The following is a 22,476-nucleotide window of genomic DNA, read 5'->3' as shown; positions in this document are numbered from 1 at the left end:
GGATGCCTGTATCTCTGGACTAGCTATCCAATTCCCTGCTGAGTCATAAAATCATAGAAACACAGAGTCATTGAATGGTGTAGGTTGGAAGGGACATGAAAGAACATCTAGTTCCAACTCGCCTGCCATTGGCAGGGACACCTTCCACTAGACCAGAGCTCCATCAAGCCTGGCCTTGGACACTTCAGGGATGGGGCATCCGCAGCTTCTCTGGGCGACCTGTGCCAGTGCCTCACCACCCTCACAGTGAAGAATCTTCTCCTAACATTGAATCTAAATCTTTCCCCTTTTAGTTTAAAACCATTCCCATTTATCCTATCATGATCTGCCTGTGTAAAAAGTTACTTTCCCTCTTCTTTATAAGCCCCCTCTAAGTACTGAAAATTTGCAATGAGGTCTCCCTGGAGCCTTTTCTTCTCCAGGCTGAGCAACCCCAACTCTCCCACCCTGTCATCATAACAGAGGTGCTCCAGCCCTCTGAGTATCTTCATGGCCTCCTCTGTCCCATCTTACACTGGGAACTCCAGAACTGGACACAGTACTCCAGGTGGGGTCTCAGGAGGGCAAAGAAGAGGGGGAGGATCCCCTTCCTTGACCTGCTGCCCACACCACATAGCCCTTGATGGTGTCAGTTTGAGCACGAGGCATGGTCCCAACGTGTAGCCAAAGTCATCTCTTACGTATGAGACACATCAGAACAGGAATGTAGGTATCTGATTCTGTCATTATAACTTAATATAAGGATTAACTAGCTTGACTGAAAATAATAATACTGTGGAAAAAGTTGAAAAAAGTATTTGATTTTTAATCTATTCTTGACACAGATGCTTCATCTCTGAGCTCCCACATATGCAAGGCAGTTTTGTAGATAAATTGCTGGACTTAATGCCCAGACTTGTGACATCCAAGCCTTCAGAAGTGGTCAAGATTCTTCAGACAACACTGCGGCAAAGTACCTTCCTCCACCTTCCTCTTCCAGAGCAGGTTGGTGTAACAGAAAATTAAAATGCAATATCCTTGTGGACTGTCTTGGCATCTTGACTAGTTTCTAATATACCATGAAGCTTTTAGAATTCAGGGTCTTGGTCAGACTCAAGTGTTACTTATTTCTTCTTTGTCTTCTTATCTAGTATCCTCAGGACTACTGCTAAAAACCTGGAAAACTTAGTAATTCCTGGAAGTATAAAAAAAAAAATCCAAAGTTCATGCTAAGAACAGTACTAATTACAATTTTTTTTTCTTTCCTCTTTCACCCACCTCCTTATTTTTGCCAATCACTTTGCCCCTAACAGCTCCATAAAGCCACTGCAAATATCATTGAGCCTACTGGTGAATCTGATAATCCCCTGAGGTTTACATCAGGGTTGGTTGTGGCACTGGATGTTGATGCAACTGTGGAACATGTGCAGGATCCTCAAGGAACTGTTAAAGTTCAGGTAAGAAGTCACTTGACATAAATGCAAACAAGATTGTGTCTTGGGGGGAGTTTCTTTAAGGATGTCAATACTTTTAGATTGCAGATAATGATACACTTTATTAGTAACAATGCTGGATTTCTGTGTTTTGACCACATTCAGAACCTGGTTTGTCTGTAGTGCACTGAGAGTTGACTTGGGTGCAGTTCTGAGAGTTTGCTCTGAGCGCTTGGATGTCATTCTGTTCTTCCTCGTGCACTGTGCACATTATGGACACAAACACCAATTAATGCTGGTGAACTTCCAGCTGGTCTAGTGGGAGGAGGAGGAGCAAAAGAAGTTGTTCTGAACGGCACAAAAATACACAGGCTCTTGGCTCTCCAGCTTTTCTTCCTGCTGCTGAATCACCAGTTTTAGATGCAGCTGAGGAGGTAGGAGTGGTATGATCCAAGTAAAATATGCAAAGTCACTGCTTAACAAAGAAACAAAAACCTCAGTTACAATGCAGAAGAAGCAGCTGATGCCAGTGTGGCCTTTTTTCCACCTGTGCTGTGGGTTTGAATTGCAGCATGTGGCTGTTACATCTGGGGCAGCTGAACTCCTGGCTCCAAGCTAAAGCCCACTTTTCTTGCTTTCCCAACTCAAACAGAAAATACCCAAGTAACACACTGTGCAGACAGATCCCCAGTCCAGTTGTCATTCCTTTGCTGTTTTCTCTCTTTTTTTTTTTTTTTTTTTTTTTTTTTTTTTTTTTTTTTTTTTTTTTCGGTTCTCCTCTAGGTGTTGTATCCAGATGGACAAGCACAGCTAATCCATCCTAAACCAGCTGACTTCCGAAATCCTGGCCCTGGAAGGCACAGGCTGATAACTCAGGTTTACCTCTCGCACACAGCCTGGACAGGTAACGTTAATGATACAAGTTAAAGTGGTTGTGTGGCTGTGCTTTTATTAGACACAAGTAGGGTACCCACAGTCTGGGGGGGCTCTGAGGATCCTGGAGTTTCCAGCTGTGGTTGGTGCTGCCCTTAAGTGTCAGTCAGGCCTTTGAGCAGTTACAGCTCCCTGTTTACCAGGCACTGCTGCTCCATAGGGAATTAGAGGGGCTGCTGTCTTGGGAGAGCCCTGGGAGCCTTCACATGAGAGCTGGGTTCAAGGTGAGGTCACCCACTCGTGTGCAGAGCAGTCAGCTGTAGGAGCCAGGTCTGCATCCTCAGGTAAAGGCAAGGGGTCACAGTAAGGTCACTGACTCCTTGTAAGTCATTGTTTTGGGTCTGACAGGTGTTTGAGCATGGCAGAGAACAGTACAGCAGTACAATTGCACTGCTGATTAAACTTCCATCCTTTTAATGCCCTAAAATCCCACCCTTTAGCTCTGATAATGATGTGACTCCAACATTCACCTTCAGTCTCAGCTGCTGTTCACACTTCCCCATGGAAGCACTTCAGTAACTGGCTTGTGGACTTCAAACAACAAAAGCAGAGTGTATTTCATTCACAGCTCCCTTTGTCCTGTTTTCTTTTAATCCCTACATTTTTACTCAAACGTGGGGGTTTCCTCTGAGAGGTTTTTTTGAGCAATTCTTCATTGAATTGGGTGATTTTTTTTTTTTAACCAACAGAATTTTGTTTATTGCTGTGCTCCTTCAGATACTTATTTTTGTATAGTGCTTCCATGGTGTACTCACTCATCCTGCTGTCTTTGTTTTGTTTTGGAGAAGAAAACATGGTACTGTTTCTAGGACTGGAAGTATCTGGGTTTAAGGGTTGATCCTGTACTTCACCAGATGGAGCTGAAATCCTTATTTCTACTTCTGCAGCATTCACTGGAAGGGCATTTTAAGCGTGGCCCTGAGGGATTCTCTTCTGGTGTCTCCTCTAGGCATTATTTTAAACATTAACTTTGACATTGGCACTTGGGCATATAAAACAAGGGGAAGACACTGAGCTGGGGGGGGCTCAGAAAATGGTCAGAATTCAAAGTGGAGAAATTGCCTTAGTGCAAGACCATGAAACTTGTTAAAGGCCAGTAGAAAGAGTGTGCTTGGGAAGGAGAATGCAAAGCACGGATTAAGTGCCAGGTGTAGAGCAGAAGTGAAAGAGGTGACTCCAAACTGCAACTAAGAGTGGAGTGATGAAAAGGTGAGCTCAGGGAGGTGTTGGCTAAAGTGTGGAGTAACTGTGCAAAAGGGTTATTTCTTGTGTTCTGTCTGGTGCTGATGATGTCTCAGCTGGAGACCCACTGCAGTTCTGGATAGGGCATCTTAAAATCCTGTGGGTTTCAGCAGGTTTAATTTAGGTTTCATTAATGTAGTCCTGTTGTGGGTTATCCCTGGTATCCAGTTAAGCCCCGGCACACCACCTGGTGCTCACCCCCCAGTGGGACAGGTAGAGAATCAGAAGGGCAATGTGAGAAAACTCCTGGGTATTACACTGTGCAGGAATAGCTACAACATCCCCGTGTTATTGACACTATTTTGGTCACAAATCCAAAACAAGGCATCAAGCGAACTACTATGAAGGAAAATTAACTTTATCCCAGCCCAAATCAGTACAGTCCATAAAGAAAACTTAAACAAACCTGGTTTTCAGTCTAGAAAGGAGAATTTTGTTGGGGATGTAAGTCCAGCACTAAGTTCAGAGTAATACTATGTATACTGAAACCCCACTTTTGTTATGACCACAGTGAGAAGAGTAAAGTGAAATCATCCTATGGACAGTATTAGTAACCTTGCTCTGCCCAGCTGCAGAGTTGGTGAAAGAGAGGAAGAGCCTGTCTGGCGTGCAAAAACTTCCAACAAAAGAGAATCTTCAAGTAATCTCCTGTGCCACAAGTCTTAGCAGATGTCATCTGGGCTGATCCTGACATAAATACAGTGAGCAGGGCCTGCTAGTTCTGTGGGGGTTTTAATGATTGTTATTATTTCGTTGAAGTTACTTTCAAACAGTTATTTTTGAAAGTTGCAAGTTAGTGGTAAAATTTCTTAAGTGATGACGGAGGGGGATAAACCTAGAACAGTCCTTAGTTCTGCTGTGCTGAATGTAATGCCAGAGGTTTGTTTTCAGACACTAGACTCGATTCTGGTCAGCCCAGAACAGCTCTGTACTTACCCAGCATACATGAAATTAAAGTTCATTTGATGTTGATTGTTCACTGTGCAACGACAATCACGTTTGGATTGTTCTATTTTTTTCTCTGCAGAGCCATGTCAGATTGAAGTGCGATTGCTGCTGGCTTACAATTCCAACAAGAGCAAAGCATCTACCAGAATTCCTAAATCTACCTGGAGTGACAGCTCAGAGGCTCTCCCACCCTCTGAAAATGGCATAGAGGGGACCATCCCCTTCAGCAAACCTGTCAAGGTGTATATAATGCCCAAACCTGCCAGGCGGTGAAGGCTGGCGCTGAAAGAAACCTATTTATGGGGTTTGTTGGGTTACATGAAAACAAGATGCTGTGTCCCAGATAGCAGCAAACCAAGGCAAAACAGCCTTTTATGTGCATAAAAGGAGTCAGATGTCAAAATAAAGCTGCTGGTGGTGTCCTAAGCAGCAGGCAAATACAGGAATTACTTGGCTAGTTAGGAGTGGTTTCAAGGAAACACAGGTTTTTCTATATTGACTCAACAGAAACAGGACAGTTCTCAATCAGCATTCCAGTAGTAATTTCGCTGGGCCGTACCTTCAGTTTTTACCTATCAAAAGTCTGTCTCCAAGGCCTCTAGGTTTTCTGCTATGTACTTACTACGTAAATACTTGGGCACATAAATCAATGTTATTTTTACAGTACTCTGAAGGGAAGCTGAGGAGTTCAGCATTTTGTGGAGGGTTGTTGGTTTGTTTCTGGGGTTTTTTGGGTTTGTTTTTTGGTTTTGGGGTTTTTTTTGAATGTCTAAAACTTGCATTTGTGCACTGGTACCTAATTTCTTAACACAAATATAATATTCTAAAAAGTACTGTTGTTCTTGTGTGGGAACAGCACCTCGGAAGGAAATTGTTAATTGCTGTTCTACATCCTCTGTGGCTGTGCTGAAGCTGGTCCAGCTCTGGGGAGGGCACAGGTTGTTCATGGTGCAGGGGGAGGAGGATCCTGTTTGTGCAGGTGGCAGAACTTCAGTCAGCAGGACGTAGAGTTTAACTGAGCTACAGCACCAAAACAGTTTGTCTCCTGTTGCACCTTTGTACAGCTTGAGGAACAATGGGATTAAGTACCAGTTGGAAAATTCCTAACCACTTCCCTCTAAGTTTTACAGGATCTATTTCTGTGTGATAATCCTGGCCTGAACCAGTCTTAGTGGGATGTGAAAATCAATGTTTTTCAATTCAGCAGCACTTCTGGTACTCCAAGTCTTTCTTGTCAGTTCAAGTAGCCAAACAGACTCTGTTCAGCAGCAGTTGGGCAGCTTGTCAGTGTTCCCATCTGCAGGTGAGCTGGGAGTACAGAGGGGCAAGAATTTAGTTAAAACATGATCCCATCTAGCATTCCTGTCAGGAAGCGTGTCTGTGTATCACTTCTGTGTGCCAGGCTCAGCCGACTGAGGAACCTCCTATGATTTGTAGCAATCCTTTGGTAGGATTTTTTAGGAGGACCTAACGTGTGAAACTTTCTAGTGCAGCAGCGAAATGTTACCTGTGTTCATTAATCAGTTGGGGTTTTTTTCTTTTTACAAAAAGGTGTATTTTTAGCAAGTAAACAAAACAGTGAAGAAATACTTTCCAGTTGTATTTAGTGTAAATAACCCCTTACATGCTTTCCTATAATAAAATTGGCAAACTCATGCTATTCTGTTTCTTTTTTATAATATGAGGGAACGTGGATGCCTGCATGGTCCTTGGCTAATAAGATTACTGCATGGTTTTTGTGATTTTAATTTTTTAGCACTGGTAAGTTGTAGCCCAAAGGCTCATAACCATAAAACTTTGCTGCTGCTTTAGGTATTCTTGAATTAAATACACTTCCTTAGTGCTTCTGCTCTTACAGACTGGTTTGTGGTGTTTCACCTTTAGGGCACTGCTTTGAAAATCTCCTGCCCATCTGACAGCTGAGTTGTTATCGTCTGACTTGTCTTCAGCATCCTCAGTTCAGTTCCCAGCAGACAGGGTTGATGGATCTCTCAATTAGGAAGCTGTGTCTGGGCAGATGCTTGACAAGTTGAGTGAGCTCATTACAGACTTTTTTCTTCCTCTCATTTTTGCACTTCACCAGTATTTTGTGCAGTTTGTCATCTCAGTACTGTTTCTAATTTAAATGGTGTCCATAGGCTCCAGACCACAATGGATGGTGTGGTAGGCACAGTTGATACTTTCAATATCAAAATGTTGGCATCTTTCTCTCTTTTTCTAAGTACTGGATCACATTTCTGCTATTTTGTTCCCCTCATGCTGTCCTTGACCTCCTTCCATATAACATACCAGGCAAAGAGTGAGTGCCTTCTGTATTGCCACCGAGAATCAAATACTGCAGGGCTGTGGAAAAGTTATTCCATCTGTAATTTCAAGATGCCTAAAACAAGCTGAAAATGTAAGGCTGCTATAACATTTCCAATCTCTTAATGAGAGCATTCTGCAGTTGGCTTCTCTTCTGTTGATTTTTCTCTGATTCCTGGTTTGGATCATGGAAGAAATGACAGCTTTTCCTTTCCTTCTTCAGTTTTACCAGTGCAAGCAGATGACAATTCATCATCTAATCTAAACCTTCCCTCTTTCAGGTTAAAGCCATCCCCCCCCTTGTCCTGTCCATGCCCTTGTCAAAAGGGCATCCTCCTCCAGCTCTCTTGTAGCCCCTTCAGCTACTGGAAGGAGCTCTCAGGTTTCCCCAGAGCCTTCTCCAGACTAAACAATCCCAACTCTCTCAGCCCGTTTCCACAGCAGAGGTGCTCCAGCCCTTTGAGCATTTCCGTGGCCTCCTCTGGACTTACTCCACATGTCCACATGCTCACGCTGGGGGCCCCAGAGCTGGATGCAGCGCTACACATGGGGTCTCACCAGAGCAGAGGGGGAGAATGCAGAATTTCTGCAGCCCAGAAAGGCAGCCGTGTCCTTTCTGGACAAGTCAACTTGAGCTGCTCACCCACCAACACCCCCAAGGTGCTGCCCCCTCAGGGTTGCTCCCAATCCATTCTCCACCCAGCCTGTATTGTGTACTTGGGACTGCCTATTTCACACCATGTTTCAACATATGGGGAATTGGAAAAGAAATCTGTATAAAAAGCAAGGGTTATTTCAGTTGTTGAAATCCAGATGTTGACTTTTTCTTCCCATCCCCAGGTTTGAGACATTTAGGTTTTTCTGCTCTCAAAAATACCAGAGTTCATGCTCTTTGTGTCGTCTCAGAGGCATTCATGCCATTCACCCGCTGTCCTTTAATTCTGGATAATTGTTGGGCTTCTGCACTGCAATAGCCTATAAGATGATTGATCTCAGAATGAAAAGAAAAACAAAGGACTCTAGTCATGCACAAAGATAATTTGCATCTTTCATCTCTGTTGAAGGGGGAACAGAGGACTTCAGATGACAGTCACCCAAGTACGGGGAGTTTCTGTTCTCTCAGATGGTTCCAAGTGTAGGAACAGTGTGCCAGTACAGCTGCAGCCACAGGGAGATATGGCAATCTACAAAGGAAGGGCAAATAATCTGCTAAAGCCCAACTATGTTCAAACACCCCTAACCGATGTTCAAAAACCCCTCATCCTAGTTAGACAGAAGGAAGAGGGAAAAGAATCTAGCAGGGCAAGGAAAACGCTGACCTCACATGAAAGAGGGGTAGCTTAGTGGTTTGAAAATGTGTTGTCCTGTTTACCATTAACTTTATGCATTTAATTTACATATGGCATCTGTGTATGTGGGAAACCCAGCTTTGAATGCTTTTAGTGGAAAATTCATAAATCAGGACTGCATGACATCACTGAATCATTTAGTTTGGAAAAGACCTCTAAGATCATGGAGTCCAACCATAAACCCAGCACTGCCACACCCACCACTAAGCCATGGTCCCAGGTGCCACATCCACACACCTTTTGAACACTTCACGGGTGCTGACTCCACCACTTCCCTGGGCAGCCTGTTCCATGCTTGACAACACTTTTGGGAAAGAGATTTTTTTCTCAATATCCAGTCTAAACCTCCTCTGGTGCAACTTGAGGCTATTTCCTCTTGTCACTTGTTACTGACCCTCCACTGGCTATGCTCTTCTTTCAGGGAGTTACAGAGAGCGATATAGTCCCTCCTGAGCCTCCTCTTCTTCAGGCTAAACACCCCCAGCTCCCTCAGGCCGCTCCTCATCAGACTTGTACTCTCCACCATGCTGTGCAGGTCATCATCTTGGGTTCAAGCTCACAGAAATGGATTTCCTCTGGAATCCTGTCTTGCTTGTCTAAGTTATAATTACTTTTTTCATCTTATTTCACTGGCATCTTCCATTTTATTCTTAGTAACAGACACTGGGAAGGCAGAAAAGGCTGTCTTTTTACTTTACAGTTCGCTAATGCGGTATCAGTGGGACTTCAAAATACAAAGTTTGAAGGCTTGTGGATGCCAGGCTTTGCACAAATGCTGCCCAATGTCCCTTAAAAATGCTGGTCGTGTTGCATTTGGTGTCTGTGAGCCTTTTATGGCCTGTTTCTCCTGGCTGCCAGCTTGCACATGCTGCTTCACAAAGATAAGGGCTGGGGACTGACCCACTCGGCGGCAGAGCAGCTGGGGTGGAATCTTCCTGGCTCCCAGCCCAGCCGCAGCTCGGCTTTAATTTCAGCGTCAGGGTGGGAGTTCACTGCCTACTGGGAGATCGTTTTCCTGGTGGGAGGCAGAGCAGTGGTGTATGTGAGAAATCCTGCCCTATAAAAGTGCATTCCCATGATTTGGGCTATGAGCCCATAATTTTCACAAATTATTTATGGCTCTAGCTGAAAGCAGCAATTTAACAAAGATACCAGTTTGAGCTCTGCTGGAATTTTTTGATGAATCAATCCCAGCTGCTTCCACCATCTAGCAAAGCAATTTCAGGCACCAAGAAGGAAATCGGGCTTTCAGTGACTGGAGCAGCCCAAGTGGAACAGATGCTGTTGTGGGAACTGACAGTGCTGACTCAGGAAGCTGTGACGAGAGCAGCAAGAGAAGACATGGATGGAAAAGACTTGCAGCAGATAATCTCTTTGTTGACACCAAAATTTTGTACTGGTGGTGAAGCTTAGCAGTTTGCCTTAAAAAAAAGAAATTCATTTCTTTGCACACTACAGCTCCCTGTTTTGGAAGTGGAATCTTCTGCATCCTACCAGTTGCCAAATGAAGGGAAGAATTAAGAGGCTGCAGCACAAAGCTGGGTAGGGTACACCTCTAAAAGTCACCTGGCAAAACGGGCTCTGCTCCCCGCATGCCTTTTGGGAGGATAAATCGTGTGGCAGCAGCACTGTGAGAAGCCCACAGTATTTGTCTCCAATGTAGGACCTGGGCCAGGCAGTTTTGGTGAATGTGGCATCACCATTAATGTGCCACATTAACATGAAAATATGTAAAAAAAAAAAACCAGTAAAAAACAGAGCTGGAGGAGAAAAAGAAGATGTTTGCTCAACTTCTCCTAACAGTATAATGCGCATGTTTCCATTTTTTTTAGTACTGCAGTGTCCTCTCAGTCAAAGCATTACAAAGCATTTTCCCATTTGAGGCTGCCTTAATGCCCAGAAGCTCATAAAATAACGCAAATACACGACCACGATCAAGAGAGTCAGACCACTGTCACTATCAGATAACATTTAGTGCAAAAGTCTTCACACCCTGTGGGCTGGTAGGAACTCTTTCTATTGGCATTCCCTTGGGATGACCACAGTCTTCTGGGTCAGCAGTCCGCCTTCTCCTTCACACCAGGCAAGTTATGCAGAAAAATGTCACAGCAGCTACAACGAGCATTATACCAGCTGCTGCCTCAGACAACACAGATGCAGCTGGAAAGGCAGTTCCTGCTGGGTTAGGTAAGATTTTTCTTCAAATGTAGCTACACTAACAGAAAACATTGCTGTATTTAGGAGATTGCAAGATAAAACTTTGAAGTATTTACTTTCCCTTTGCTTTTACACCACTTTGTATTTTATCAGATAAAAGGTTCTAAATGATTACTAGAGAAAATAAACAGAAAAAAAACATAGTATTTTGTGCATCTTGGGAAAGTCATTGTGCTCTTCTATCAATCTAAGCCTCTACTACTGCTTGGATAGCTCCAAGTGCCTCAGGGCTTTAACAGCTTCATCTTGGTACTTTTATTAATACACACAGAATTAATATGCACAGAACAAGAAATGGTGAGCCTGGTGGGAAAAAAATCTACAGTAGGTAACTTGTAACTGGCAATATTGATAGAAGCCCACCAAGAACAGCAACCAAGAGAACTCTTTAAATCCTCAGTGTAATAATGTGTTTGTTGGCACATTTAAATCATCAGATGATGACCAGTAGCAATTCTCGCAAGCATCCCCAGCTTGCCAGCAGCACCTTGCTAGCAGCAATTTAGACTGATTTCCTAAAGATCAATGTTTTATGCTGCAAACTCTAGTTTTGTAGCGCACCGTTCTGATGATTTTAAGCATGCAGGAACTTCTGAATAGGTATGTATTGGACAATTCAATCCTCACAACTGGCAATTAATAAGAATATTCTTTAAGGCCCAGGTTTTATGTTTATACCCTGTTGACATTTTTTTCCCTTTTCCAGGTTCAATGAAAAATTTAAAAGTGCTACATTACATGATGTTCATAAATTGGCAAATACCCTGACTGAGGTCACCTGCAGGAGGCAAAGTTGCATGTTCTGGGTTTGCTTTTTAATTTACTTTATTTTTAACTTATTTATCCAGTGGTGGTAAAGTGCTTCTTTACTACCACTTCATATCTACAATTTGATTGTTCTCATCAGATATTTTATGGCTGCATTCCAATAGCAAGTAATGTAATTTTGGGCCATTTTCTAATAAAAGTATTCAGAACATAATCTCCTGATTTAGTCAACAGGTGAAAAGTTAAGTAACAAGACTATGGACAGCCTTCAGAGGAAAATTAGGTCAATCTCAACAATACATGGAAATGATTCTGTAATTAAACAATTTTATTAACAGCCCCACCTTTTGTGAGCCCTCGATTTGTTTAAATCCTGAACTAATAAACTGTCCTTGCATTTTAGATTGTCAGTGCACAAATGCCTTGGCACGTAAGTTCACGCTCTGCTGAGTGTAATTGGATTCAGCAGAGGTGTGTCCGTGATTTGGCTGCGGGCCGGGAACGCGGAATGAGCCGCGCTTCAGCAGGTGGAATGGAAGACCCCGCCCACTTTGACACCCTGAGTAGCCAAGGCATTGTACTCGGCCACCGCCTTCTCCGTTTGCAGCACCAGCACGTCAATCCCGTTCTTCTTCAGATAGTCCACAGTGGATGCTGGAACCTCGGAAGAGAAAAGAAAAGAAATCAGAAAAGCAAGTATCAGATTCTATTCCCCTTAAACTTTAAGACTTGTAGTACACCAGGTACTGATGCCATTTGTTAAGCACGACTTAAGAAACTGCCAGTAGCCAAAATAATGCTCAGATAGTTCTAAGATTGGTCTCATTTTTTTCTCTTCGATAAAGCTACTTTTCTACACACACCTCCCATATCTCCTTAGCACACTTTAAAATGCAGTCCTCTCTCACAAAAATAAATAGAACTGGAGCTAAAGGAATTTAATGTAAAGAAGGTGTTGTTCATCCCACCAGAAAGCTAAAAACTTGCTTCTCACCAAGTAAAGCTCAGCACTTCTGAGCTTTCTGTAGCTAGTTTATCTGCTGAAATCATACCCTGGCAACATTAGTGACAAAAATGCCTAATTACCAAAGTATTTAGAGCAGCCTAGAGAGCCAGTTATAACCTCTTGCAAGAGGAAGGGACTAATCACATTCTGAAAAATTCTCCTGGTTTCAGTTGCTCCTGTAGCAGAACCATAAACCTGTTTATTGCTTGACGTTGACACTAATACAGAGGAGCTCAAATGATGTTTCTTTCAGGACCTGAGGGACCCCTGACAGGAGCTCATTCACACTGATCCTCATTTTTTTCCCCTCTCAATGAAGCATCATCGATTTAAATTTTTCCCCCAATCAGAGGGAGAGGGAAAACAAGCGGTTCTCTTTATGCTTGTCACAGAACAAAAACCTACCTGCAAAGCCTCACTCATGCCACGACCAATCACCACAGTTTTAACACCCTTCCTGACGACTTCTTCAAGGTCAGCTGGCTGCACTCCTGGAGAATGCTAAGTGTCAGGGAAGGAAAATAATAGTCTGTGTACTGACAGCATCAACTAGGAAAGCTGTGCCTGTATGTCCTGAACACAGAGCAGCAGGGTAAATTAGCAGTACCAAAATGTAATACAACACTCTTCTGTACATACACACAGTAGACAACATTAGAAACTGAAAAAGGTATTTAATATGCAGATGAAGGATGACAATTAATTGATTGATGGCAAGATTACTCTGTATTAAACAGTCAAAACCAAGAAGATGCATTACACATTTCTAAAACATTTATGTCTACCTTCCGGCATTTTATAAATATTAACAGTTAAAGTGAAATTAAAAAGTTGCAAGAATACTGCTGTTTGATTTCAAATTAACAAAATCTCCTTTGTTGCAAGCCAAAGTTTACTTACTTTAATAGGTCCTCAGATAATTGAAATGATTAAATAATTTTCTTGTTTACTTTGCAAATCTCACCGAAGAGGACTGAAATGTATTGGGTAGCTTCATTTCAGTTAACAGTTTCCATTTCTGCACTATTCTTTATTTTGAAAAAAGAGTATTTGCAACCAAACTCCTCGAAGAAAGAAGGAACTTTCACAGTACAGTAACAGAGGTTTTAAAGAAGTCCACCCATTTACTGCTATTATGCTTTAAACACATGAAAGCATAAATACACCTGTAATGTTAATGTAAAACATTATTACATAACACTAATTCTCTTCCTGGATTCAGTTTCTATGTATCTCCACATGGTCAAAAGTATGATACTGGACAACCTGTGGCTAGAATTTGGCCCCTCTTTGGTGTGCATTTTTATTTTTAAACCATAAATACTATTTGTGCCCCTTTTTTTTTTTTAGTAGAATTCTGAAGTTCCGAAGTTTTTTAGAGGTCTGAGATCAGTTTCTCACTTGAAGTAGGTAATGCCATGGTGGACTCATAGAGAATGGAGCAAGACTTTCCAAGCTGAAACAAACACATGAGCTCCTAAGGTTGCAGGTGAAAAAAGCCTTTCATGGTAGAGTGCCACTTCCAGTGAGTGAATTATACTTATTCCACAAGCAAGTCTTTAGCACGGCTACTGTCTGAAATTTCAGTAACAGAGATGATTTACCTTTATGGTTCTCCAAGTTCACAGAATCATAGAATACCTCAAGCTGGAAGAGATCCATGAGAATCATTCACAGGACTACCTTAAACTAAACCACAATTTAAGAACATCATCCAGACGCTCCTTGAACTCTGACAAGCTTGCTCTCTGACCACTTCCCTGGAGATCCTGTTCCAGAGCCCAATCACCCTCTGGGTGAAAAGCCTTTTCCTAACACCCCATCTGAACGTCCCCTGATGCAGCTTGACTGCATTTCTTTGGGTCCTACTGCTGGTCACCAGAGAGGAGACCAGCACCTTCCCTGCACTGCCCTGCCTCTGGAAAGCATAGACTGCAATGAGGTCACCCCTCAGCCTCCTCTTCTCCAAGATGAAAAAGCCAAGTGACCTCAGCTGCTCCTCATAAGCCTTGCCCTCAAGGCCTTTTACCATCTTCATCACCCTCCTTGGAACACAGTCTAACAGTCTGATGTCCTCCTTATGCTGGGGTGCCCAAAACTGCACACAGAACTTGAGGTGGGGCTGCTCCAGTGCAGAGCAGAGTGGGATGAGCACCTCCCTCAGCTGTGCTGTGCTGGACACACTCCAGGACATGTGTGGCCCTTTGGGCTGCCTGGACCAGAGTCCTTAGTCCACTTACATTCCATATCCACACCTGGAATGCAGAAGTCACTTGAACAGGCAGAGTTTTCTCAGCCCAAATCACTCTAAGCACTTGTTTATGACAGAATAGGCAACGCTTTTCCTTTGGGGCTTTTTAAGTAGACTCAAAACTTAGACAACAAGAATTGATATGTTTTACTGCAATTACAATAATTAGAATTCTGGGGAAGGTTTGCTGTCATGTGAGAAGCGCTCCTGAGACATTAAAGCCATGGAACAAAAGGATTTTCTTTGGTAAGAGAAGACACGTTGATGCTAGTAAGAAACTAGTGTTACTAAAGGAAACATGTAACATAATGAAATAACTATCATTGTTGATTTGACAGCAGATTTTCTTGCCTGTTCTGTTCTCTGGCCTGCATTTCAGCAATGCTACTTCTTTTCTTCTGCCATCAGCAGACGGCACTGAAATGCAGCCAGCCAGGGAGAGAGGCTGTCATTCATCCCCAAGGGTTAAGGCCACAATATCTGTTAGTGCTTAGTTACAGAACCTTGCAGGGCCAGTTATACAATATTCCTGATGAAAGAATGCTCCACTAGACAGCAGTGTAACAGCAGAGAACGAAAGGAACCAATTTATTTCCAACTAGAGTGTAGGACATGACCAGCACCGCTTGTTTTCCACACTTCAGTTCCAGCTACCTGCAGGAAAAACATGCTCAAAGAAAGCAGGCTAACTGTAAAGTAGTCCATTGTTAAAACAAAATGGGCAGAAAATGCACCCGTTGAATCCTACTGTTTCCAGTGCTGGCAAAAATAACTTTTTTACAGTTCTTCTCAACATTGGAAATGCAGTCTAGAAAAACCTTGGTTCTATTCTTAATATTTGTTGTTTCCGGTTTATTTTAAAAGCAAATCACCTCACTCCTCAGCTGCAAGGACAGAACTGACCTAAAGCAGGAGCTTTACAAGCGACTTACATAAGGCTGTACTTTAGATACGTATTTTTTACTTCCCAATTAAATAAAAAGGATCCCAGAAAACCTACCTCTCCAAAGAACCCAACTATTCTTTTACTCCTCCAATTTTAATTTAACATAGACTTATTTTTCAAATCCTCTAAAGACTTATGGATTTAAACATTTACTTGTGACAAGAAGATATTCCTTGTTAGAAACTTTCAAAAGAAAGCACAGCCTCCTAAATGTTAGTAAGTGCCTATAATTTGAAACCAAAGTTTTCCAGTGGTTGGAATAAATATAAAAATGTGACTGAGCTGGGAACTAGTTGGGAACTTTACAGCGACCGTTACCTGTTCTGCTTCTCCAGTCATGTGCATGTAAACCATGAAAACAACATTGCCAAACAAGCAGACAGCAACTCTCACCACAAAACCCAGCCCTTTGAACAGCCGATGAAAAGTTATTTTTTTATAATCAGGCCATAAATGAAATACATTTTAAAAGGTTACATACACAGCTACCTTTGTCTCTGCAAGGTGCAGGTATCTTTGCATGACAGCACCACCTTTCTCTTGGTATTATGTATTCTGCATAAACCAAACTCTGACAGGTTAAAAAATTCTGTTCCCCCAAAGATAACAGATAAAGTTGCAAACCCAAGTGCTCTGCATTTCAGTTGTGTCAAAATGAATCCAAGAGAGCTGCATCCTCTGCGTGGATACAGCTGCAGGTGCTGGGCCTGGTCAGTACATTGTTATTTTGTGCTTTAACTTTTGGTTTGAAAGTGTGGAACTTTTTTTTTCTAGCCACTTACCTATCCCAGTGCAAATCCTAATACGGGGAGAATTATCAAGTTCCTAATGCAATATATGCTATACTGCTTCTAAATCTGAAACATCAATACTGCTTCATGTACTTTCACCCAATTCTGATTGCATTTACAGATAAACTTTAACAATTACAAGGGCAAGCACTTAGTATATGGCTACCAAGAGAAGTCACTGTGTCATTAGCCAGACTGTGAGCTTTTCACAGAGAAAATAGTGCATGAGACACTGTATCTGCATATTTTTCCTCTGAAATCTGTACAAGGGACTCCAAGGAAAAGGATATAAACCGCATGCAATGCTGTCATCCAAACATGCAAGGTCAGTCACTGTCTATTTTTTTTTTTTTACTTTTCGTAATTTCCTACCTCACTCAAGATAACTTTTGTTTAGACAGTCTGAAGAGAGGTTGTTACTGGCATCTTATGACAACTGCACTCTTAAGCAGATGAAGAACATTGTTTGAGAGCTCTAAGGTGTATGAGAGTTGTCTGGTCAGGGTGGCTATCAGAACTCTTGGCAACAGTTGCTACGTCCTGTTGCGTGTAGGATGTTGTGTGACTGCAGCCCTCTGACCCTTCCACACAGTCACCTCCAAAACATACACTCAGTTCTTCCCAGGAAAATCTAATGGCTAGATGAAAGAAAAAGGCAGCCCACTGAATTTTAAAGTTCCACTGGCTGGAATTTTAACTCTGTTCTCTGGACCATTCTGAGAGTCCTGTTTTAAATGCAGGGTAGTAAACAGCAAACTTACATTAGTCCCAGTTTCTCGCCAATCCCACGTCCGGCTTCCTCCTGGCCATACTTTGCAGTCCTTATATGTTATAGAGCAGCCTTTCACCTTCATCTGACCCCAAGAAAGGGAAGCAATTTCAGGGGAAGACATCACAAAGTTGAACCGAAGTCTGGAAAAAGGATATTTAATACTTAACATCAGGCCAACATATGCAGCACATTAATAAAAATGGAAAATTCTGTCCTCGCCCCAAGGAGCTAGGAAGGAAATGCTATTACAGATTTTATCCACGTGATTTTGTGACAACAGACTTGAACTGAGGATCAGCAGATTTGTTGAATTACCAGTCCTCTTGGGGATTTTATGCAGCATTTTGGGCAAATCATTTTACGTGCTAAATCTGTTCAAGTATTGGATGTTCAACTTTTAAAACTATCAGCAAAGATCAGGTCCCAGAATATCATCTCACATATGGGTTTTAATCTTCTCCCTAAAATGAACAATAAGGATGGCAATAATTTTCTAAAATATCAGAAATCTGCACTATTTCTTTGGCGGCTCCATTAAAGTGGTAAATGAGGTAAAAAAGAAATGCCAAACAAACCAAACAGTAAAGCCATGAACCAAACAGTGTCACTGTCAGATTGCTATAGAAAACAAGACTTTCAGGGATGTAAAGGGGTTGAGCCTTTGCCCAGACACTTCTGAGAGAGACCAAGTCTCCTGGGATAGTTATACATCCAAACAAGAACTTGTCTAATTGTTTGACCTCCATTTTCATTGTTTCAACTTAAATCCATTATTTCTAATCCTTTCTGCTGAGGACAAGTAGAACAGCTTAATCTTTGTCTTTTTCACCATTTTTTTTGTTTTCTTGAGGACTTGACTCAGTATTTTTCTCATCTTTCATTTAGATTAAACAAGCGTCCCTTCAGTCGTGTTTCCTAAGTCTCTGCTTATTTTCTCTGTTTTTCCTTTGGCAGCCAACCACTGCTACACATCTTCCTTTGAAGTCTGTTGCCTAGAACTTGACAGAGCCTTATCAGTGCCGCTGTAGTCCAACCGTTTTTTGGTGTGTGTCACAGTGATGTTGGGATCTGCTGCCACAATCACTGCTGGGTACCAGCAGGGCAGGGACTCTGCCTCACAAGGACTCTGTCAGCTCCCCACAGAAGCTTTCGCCTCCTCACAGTCCCTCATGGTACTGCAGTCTGATTGCTGGGGTGATTCTGGCAGTAGATAAAAAGAGAGGAATCACAGGGTGATGATACCCTGGAAATGCTTTGGACTAGCATGGCAGTCCACTGAGATGTCTCCAGGGTAGAGTCACCTTTCTGCCCTTCCAAGTCACATGCTCTGAAATCCACATTTTGAAGAAAACTTCTTGTTTCTCTAGTAAAAAGAGGTCCACCTCTGCCTAATCCAGAAAATCTCTGTGGCAGATCCTTCCAGATACACAGATTCTCATCCTTTATTTTTTAATTGTTTACATTCACCAAGAATCAAATAGTTTAAATTCATCATATGAACCCTGGTGGCACAGATTAAAGGCACTGCCCTTGCAAAAGAGAAATCTTTGGATGACCAGGCTTCCAGTCATCCTGGAAGCCTTCCTTCCTGTCTTGAATGTGCTACAAAAGATGCAGCACCGCCAGACAGGACGTGCTCTCCTTGGATTGCTCTCAGTATCCCGCCTAAAACACTGCATGAAGGAAAAAACTGCATTATTTTGGATGCAGCACAGGACTGAGTTTGCCAGAGGTGCTTCTCACACAGGATAGTGGGGAAATTATTTTCCTTCTTGTTCCTGTGAGAAGTTAGTGGCACATGTGTCCTGTCAAACAGGAAGCCAGGCAAGCAGCTAGAGGGGACTGAAACTTGCTTGGATTCATATATTCTAGATCCTCCCATCACACATCCACGATGCAAAGGATTCAAACAAAGATTTGTAAGATTATTTTTCCAAAAGTCTGCCTGGAGGGAGATTATAGCTGAAGAAATGACCAGCAGTAGTCCCAACAGAATGAAATCAAAGAGTAAAGGCCGAATAAAGTACCCAGAATCTGGCTCTGAAGAATGAAAGTAATTTTTGCCTGGGCTACTTTTTAGATGAAATGGTAGAATTAGACCTGGAGGTTAGACAGAGATGAACGAACTGTAAAATGATCAGGAATATCACCTTCCCCAATCCAAACAGTATCACAAGGCTGGAACTGTGCAATCAAACAGGCATAAACTGCAAATGGGAGAGCAAGGATTCCATGCTATCTTATCCAAACAGCACAAAAGTAAGTAAATAGCAGAAATGATGCAACAAAACTTACAAGGTACACATACAAATTTGTCATCTACAACTATTTCCCATAATATTGCCAGAGAATATCAGTAAGGTCAGGCCACTTGAATAAATAAGAATTTCTTAGAGTAAGAATGAACTCATTGACAGAAACTTTGGGCATCCTTTGGTGTAGGGTGTGGTCCAATCACTGAGGAGTAGGAAAATAGTTCTTGAACAAATTCTTCTTTTAATTATTCACTGTGAGAAATGTAAAGTATCAAAATACACAGTAACACTTAAGATCAAAAGAGACCTTGAATTAAATGACTTGCACGTACAACCTAAAATGGCAATTTCTGTAAACTGCAGTAGTCCGAACACAAAGAGACAGGAGCAGAAATGGCTCAAGACTCTAAAAGCAAAGTCATGAGGGTTTAAAAACATCAGAAATAAAGGAAGCAGAACTTAAAAGGAGACAAAATGCAAGTTTATGCCAGGAGACTATACTAAAAGAGAGAAATGAAGCGGTGGCTAAGGATGGCAGAAGACAAAAGCAGCTGAGAAGGAAGCGGAAGAAAGTTAAGACTGAATTGCAGTTGGGCAAGCTGGTGGATTTTAAGATTGCCAGCACACCTTTCTTCTGTGGAGGTAACCAGCAACAAGTGGAATAAAAAAGGTGAACGAGAGCAGTGCACCAGATAATATTATCTGCAGAGGAAAAGGACGTTTCGTAAAAGCCAAGGGGTAACCTGAGACTGAAGAGGATAAAAGTGAAAGAGTAAATCGGTGTACGTGAAGTTTTGGGCAGAACAAACTCCTGTAAGGTGTCAGAAGACAACGTGGTTCTCCAGCGCTGCCTGGGAGCAGGGTCAGGAGGCAGGCGACTTCCTATTCCAGGGGATACAGCAGCCAAAGGAAGGTCAGGATTAAGAACTGACATCAGCAAAGCAAAGAGAAAGGACGGGAGAAGTTTAGATCAGCTGTGTAGGGAGGGGGAAGGTGTCAAGTTCACGAAGGAGGAAAACACTCTTCGGGAACTTGGCAATTCCATTTCGCTGGGGAGCCTTGTGAGGGCAGTTAACCGGGAGGTCACGGAGGTCTGGTAGTAAGAGAAGAGGGGGAACAGCACTTTGTGAATACAGCGGAGAGAAGCAAAGAGACAAGGACAGAAAAACCTGAGAAGCACTGCGGGGGGGTGGGGGGAGGGAGTAGGGAAGGGAAGGTGCTGTTCAGGATCCCCCGAAACATGGCCTGGCGTGACGGGGCACAAAGACCGGGACTGCCACCGGGACTGCCACGGGCCCGGCCGCGCCCTCCCGCCCGCTCCCCTCACGCCGAGGGTCCGTCACGCGCTCGCACTCACCGCCCCGCGCGCGCGACCCCACTGCCCCGCCAGGCTCCGCCTCCGCCTGGCCCCGCGGGGAGGGGGCGGGGTCTCCGTTGCCACACTCTCATTGGCCAGCGCTCCCTGCCGGCCCCGCCCCCTCCCGTTTCGATTGGTCGGTCGGAGAGTCTATCCCCGCCCCTGCCCCGCCTTGTTTTCATTCCCCCTCGCCGCGCGCGGCGGAGGGGAGCCGGCTCGCGCCGCTCTGGCCGCCGCCCCCTGCCCTCCCCTGCCTTCATCGTCCCCCCGGTGCATTGTGGGATAGTGGCGGCCCGGCCCGGCAGCGCCCCCTCCTCCCTCCCCCTCCCCAGCTCCTTCTCCATCCCCAGGTCCAAGATGGCGGCGGCGGCGGCTCCTCCGGCCCCATCCCCGCCGCCCCCTGCCCCGGCGGGCCCGCGTTGCCCGGGCTCCTGGCCCAACTTCGCCGTTGTCTGCTCCTTCCTCGAGCGCTACGGGGCCCTGCTGGACCTGCCTGAGCTGCCCTTCCCCGAGCTGGAGCGCGTCCTGCAACCGCCGCAGGAGCCCGGAGACCAGGGTGAGCGACTCCGATACCTCTCCCTCCCGCCCGCTCCGGGGCGGCCGGCTGAGGGGGGCGCGGGGGGCGGAGGGGGGGCCGGGGCTGTCCCCCCCCCGCCTCCTCCCGGCCCCGGGGGTGGAGCGCGCCGAGGGAGAGGAGGGGCCTGGGATTCCCGGGGGGGGGAGAGGGGGGAGCCCTCGCTCCCTGCTTTTTTTGGGGGGGAGCAGCTATTTGTGTGTGTATGTCGGGGGGAGAGCTTCCTTCCCCCGCGGCGGGCACGGGAAGGAGGTGGGGTACTTCCCCCTCCCCTCTCCTCCCTCTCAGTGCCGCCTGTGACCCCCCTCCGTCCCTCCCCCCCACCCCCCCCCGTTTCCCTGGGTTCGTTCCCGAGCTCTGTGCGGGTGGGACTCCTTGCAGAAAAGAAGGATAAGCCGAAATAACTATTTTTGTTCAGCTTGGCGGTGGTAGCCGGTCTCTCTTCCACCTCATCCCTTCCCCACAGCCTGGGGGGCGCTTCATATCCTCTTTCCCCTCCCCCCCCATCTCTGTCCGTTTACACCTCTTCCCCGAAACAAGAAGGGGACACAAACACACATAATATATACAAACACACGGAATGTCCTGATCCCCAGTGCCCTCCCTCCCTTCCTTTCCTCTCTGTGTATGTGGGATGAGGAATGGGGGTCACGGAGAAGCCCTGAGCCCCCCCACGGCTGCTGTTGTGGGCCGTCTCCTCCCCACAAACACAGCCAGCCATTGTGTGCCACCTCCATCCCTCTCTTCTCCCCCCTCCTCCTCCCCCATCCCCTCTTCCAGTTGCGGGGGGGACAAGCTGTGGCTGCTCGCTGCTGCTCCCCCGCCGCCACCTGAGACGTGCGAGGTGGAGGGATAGGTTATGCACTCCGCTGTTTGCTTTCGAGCTGCTCGCCCTCTTCTCCCTCTCCAGTAGCAGGTTTGATTGCCAGACTCTCTAATCCCAGCCGCCCGCGATGGATGCGGGAGGGCCCGGGCCAAGAGAGCAGCCTGGGGAAGGAGGGCTGTGTGGAGGCGGCCGCAGGAATACAGAGGGGAGGGAGCTTGTTGCTCTTGATCTCTTGTCTCTGTTATTCGTTTGGTTGTTGCCTCTGCACTCTTGCCACATAGGGAGCCCGTGCAGCTCATGGCGCATGCTCGGCAAGGCCCCTTGGAAACTTCCTGCTGCTGGAGAAGCCCGGCTCAGGGCTGCTTCTGGTCCGACAGCTCCTGCTTTTTCCCCAAAACGCGCTCGCTCTCGCCTCCTTTCCCACCAAACCCACCCTGTTTTGGGCAGGGAAGGTGGGTGTGTGATTAAATCGGCATGTAGGTGTTTCCTCATATAAAGGAAGTTGCATTTTGCTAAGCGCAGGTG

The 22,476-nt window shown here is 44.7% G+C and overlaps 3 protein-coding genes across 5 annotated transcripts in view; 2 read left to right on the top strand and 1 right to left on the bottom strand.

Annotated features, from left to right (window-relative positions):
- The window catches only part of INTS4 (integrator complex subunit 4), a 34,181-nt gene extending 27,986 nt beyond the window's left edge, over window positions 1–6,195 (top strand). The window contains exons 21-24 of the mRNA XM_039555466.1: window positions 825–984; window positions 1,293–1,436; window positions 2,196–2,316; window positions 4,615–6,195. Coding sequence (XP_039411400.1) covers window positions 825–984; window positions 1,293–1,436; window positions 2,196–2,316; window positions 4,615–4,808 — 619 coding nt within the window. The 3' untranslated portion in view covers window positions 4,809–6,195. The remainder of the gene's footprint in view (window positions 1–824; window positions 985–1,292; window positions 1,437–2,195; window positions 2,317–4,614) is intronic.
- Window positions 6,196–11,480: 5,285 nt separating this feature from the next.
- AAMDC (adipogenesis associated Mth938 domain containing) lies at window positions 11,481–21,140 on the bottom strand. Of its 3 annotated transcripts, none has more exons than XM_039561957.1 (4): window positions 21,045–21,140; window positions 16,929–17,079; window positions 12,585–12,680; window positions 11,481–11,834 (listed from the first exon to the last, which is right to left on the bottom strand). In XM_039561957.1, exons 2-4 carry the CDS (start codon window positions 17,058–17,060, stop codon window positions 11,694–11,696), a joined length of 369 nt encoding a protein of 122 aa, XP_039417891.1. In that variant the 5' UTR covers window positions 17,061–17,079; window positions 21,045–21,140; the 3' UTR covers window positions 11,481–11,693. The 3 variants fall into 3 exon arrangements, with proteins under 3 accessions (XP_039417891.1, XP_039417880.1, XP_039417885.1); XM_039561946.1 differs by lacking the exon at window positions 21,045–21,140 and adding an exon at window positions 20,552–20,647; XM_039561951.1 differs by lacking the exon at window positions 21,045–21,140 and adding an exon at window positions 20,552–20,648 and having other exon boundaries at window positions 11,705–11,827.
- The window catches only part of RSF1 (remodeling and spacing factor 1), a 67,115-nt gene continuing 65,522 nt past the window's right edge, over window positions 20,884–22,476 (top strand). Inside the window, exon 1 of the mRNA XM_039561940.1 lies at window positions 20,884–21,107. Within this exon, the coding sequence (XP_039417874.1) occupies window positions 20,909–21,107 (199 nt within the window). The 5' untranslated portion in view covers window positions 20,884–20,908. The remainder of the gene's footprint in view (window positions 21,108–22,476) is intronic.

The sequence above is a fragment of the Corvus cornix genome, chromosome 1 (genome assembly GCF_000738735.6).
Source record: "Corvus cornix cornix isolate S_Up_H32 chromosome 1, ASM73873v5, whole genome shotgun sequence".
NCBI lineage: Eukaryota > Metazoa > Chordata > Aves > Passeriformes > Corvidae > Corvus > Corvus cornix.
This window is presented reverse-complemented; position numbering and strand designations above follow the sequence as displayed.

Excerpts from the sequence above, each read along its gene's own strand:
- AAMDC (XM_039561946.1), bottom strand. The coding sequence starts at position 20,643 with ATGAGAGTGTGGCAACGGAGACCCCGCCCCCTCCCCGCGGGGCCAGGC. Across the intron at positions 17,080-20,551 it reads GGGGTCGCGCGCGCGGGGCG|ACTTCGGTTCAACTTTGTGA; the intron begins GTGAGTGCGAGC and ends TCCTTTTTCCAG. Across the intron at positions 12,681-16,928 it reads GGCGAGAAACTGGGACTAAT|CATTCTCCAGGAGTGCAGCC; the intron begins GTAAGTTTGCTG and ends CCTGACACTTAG.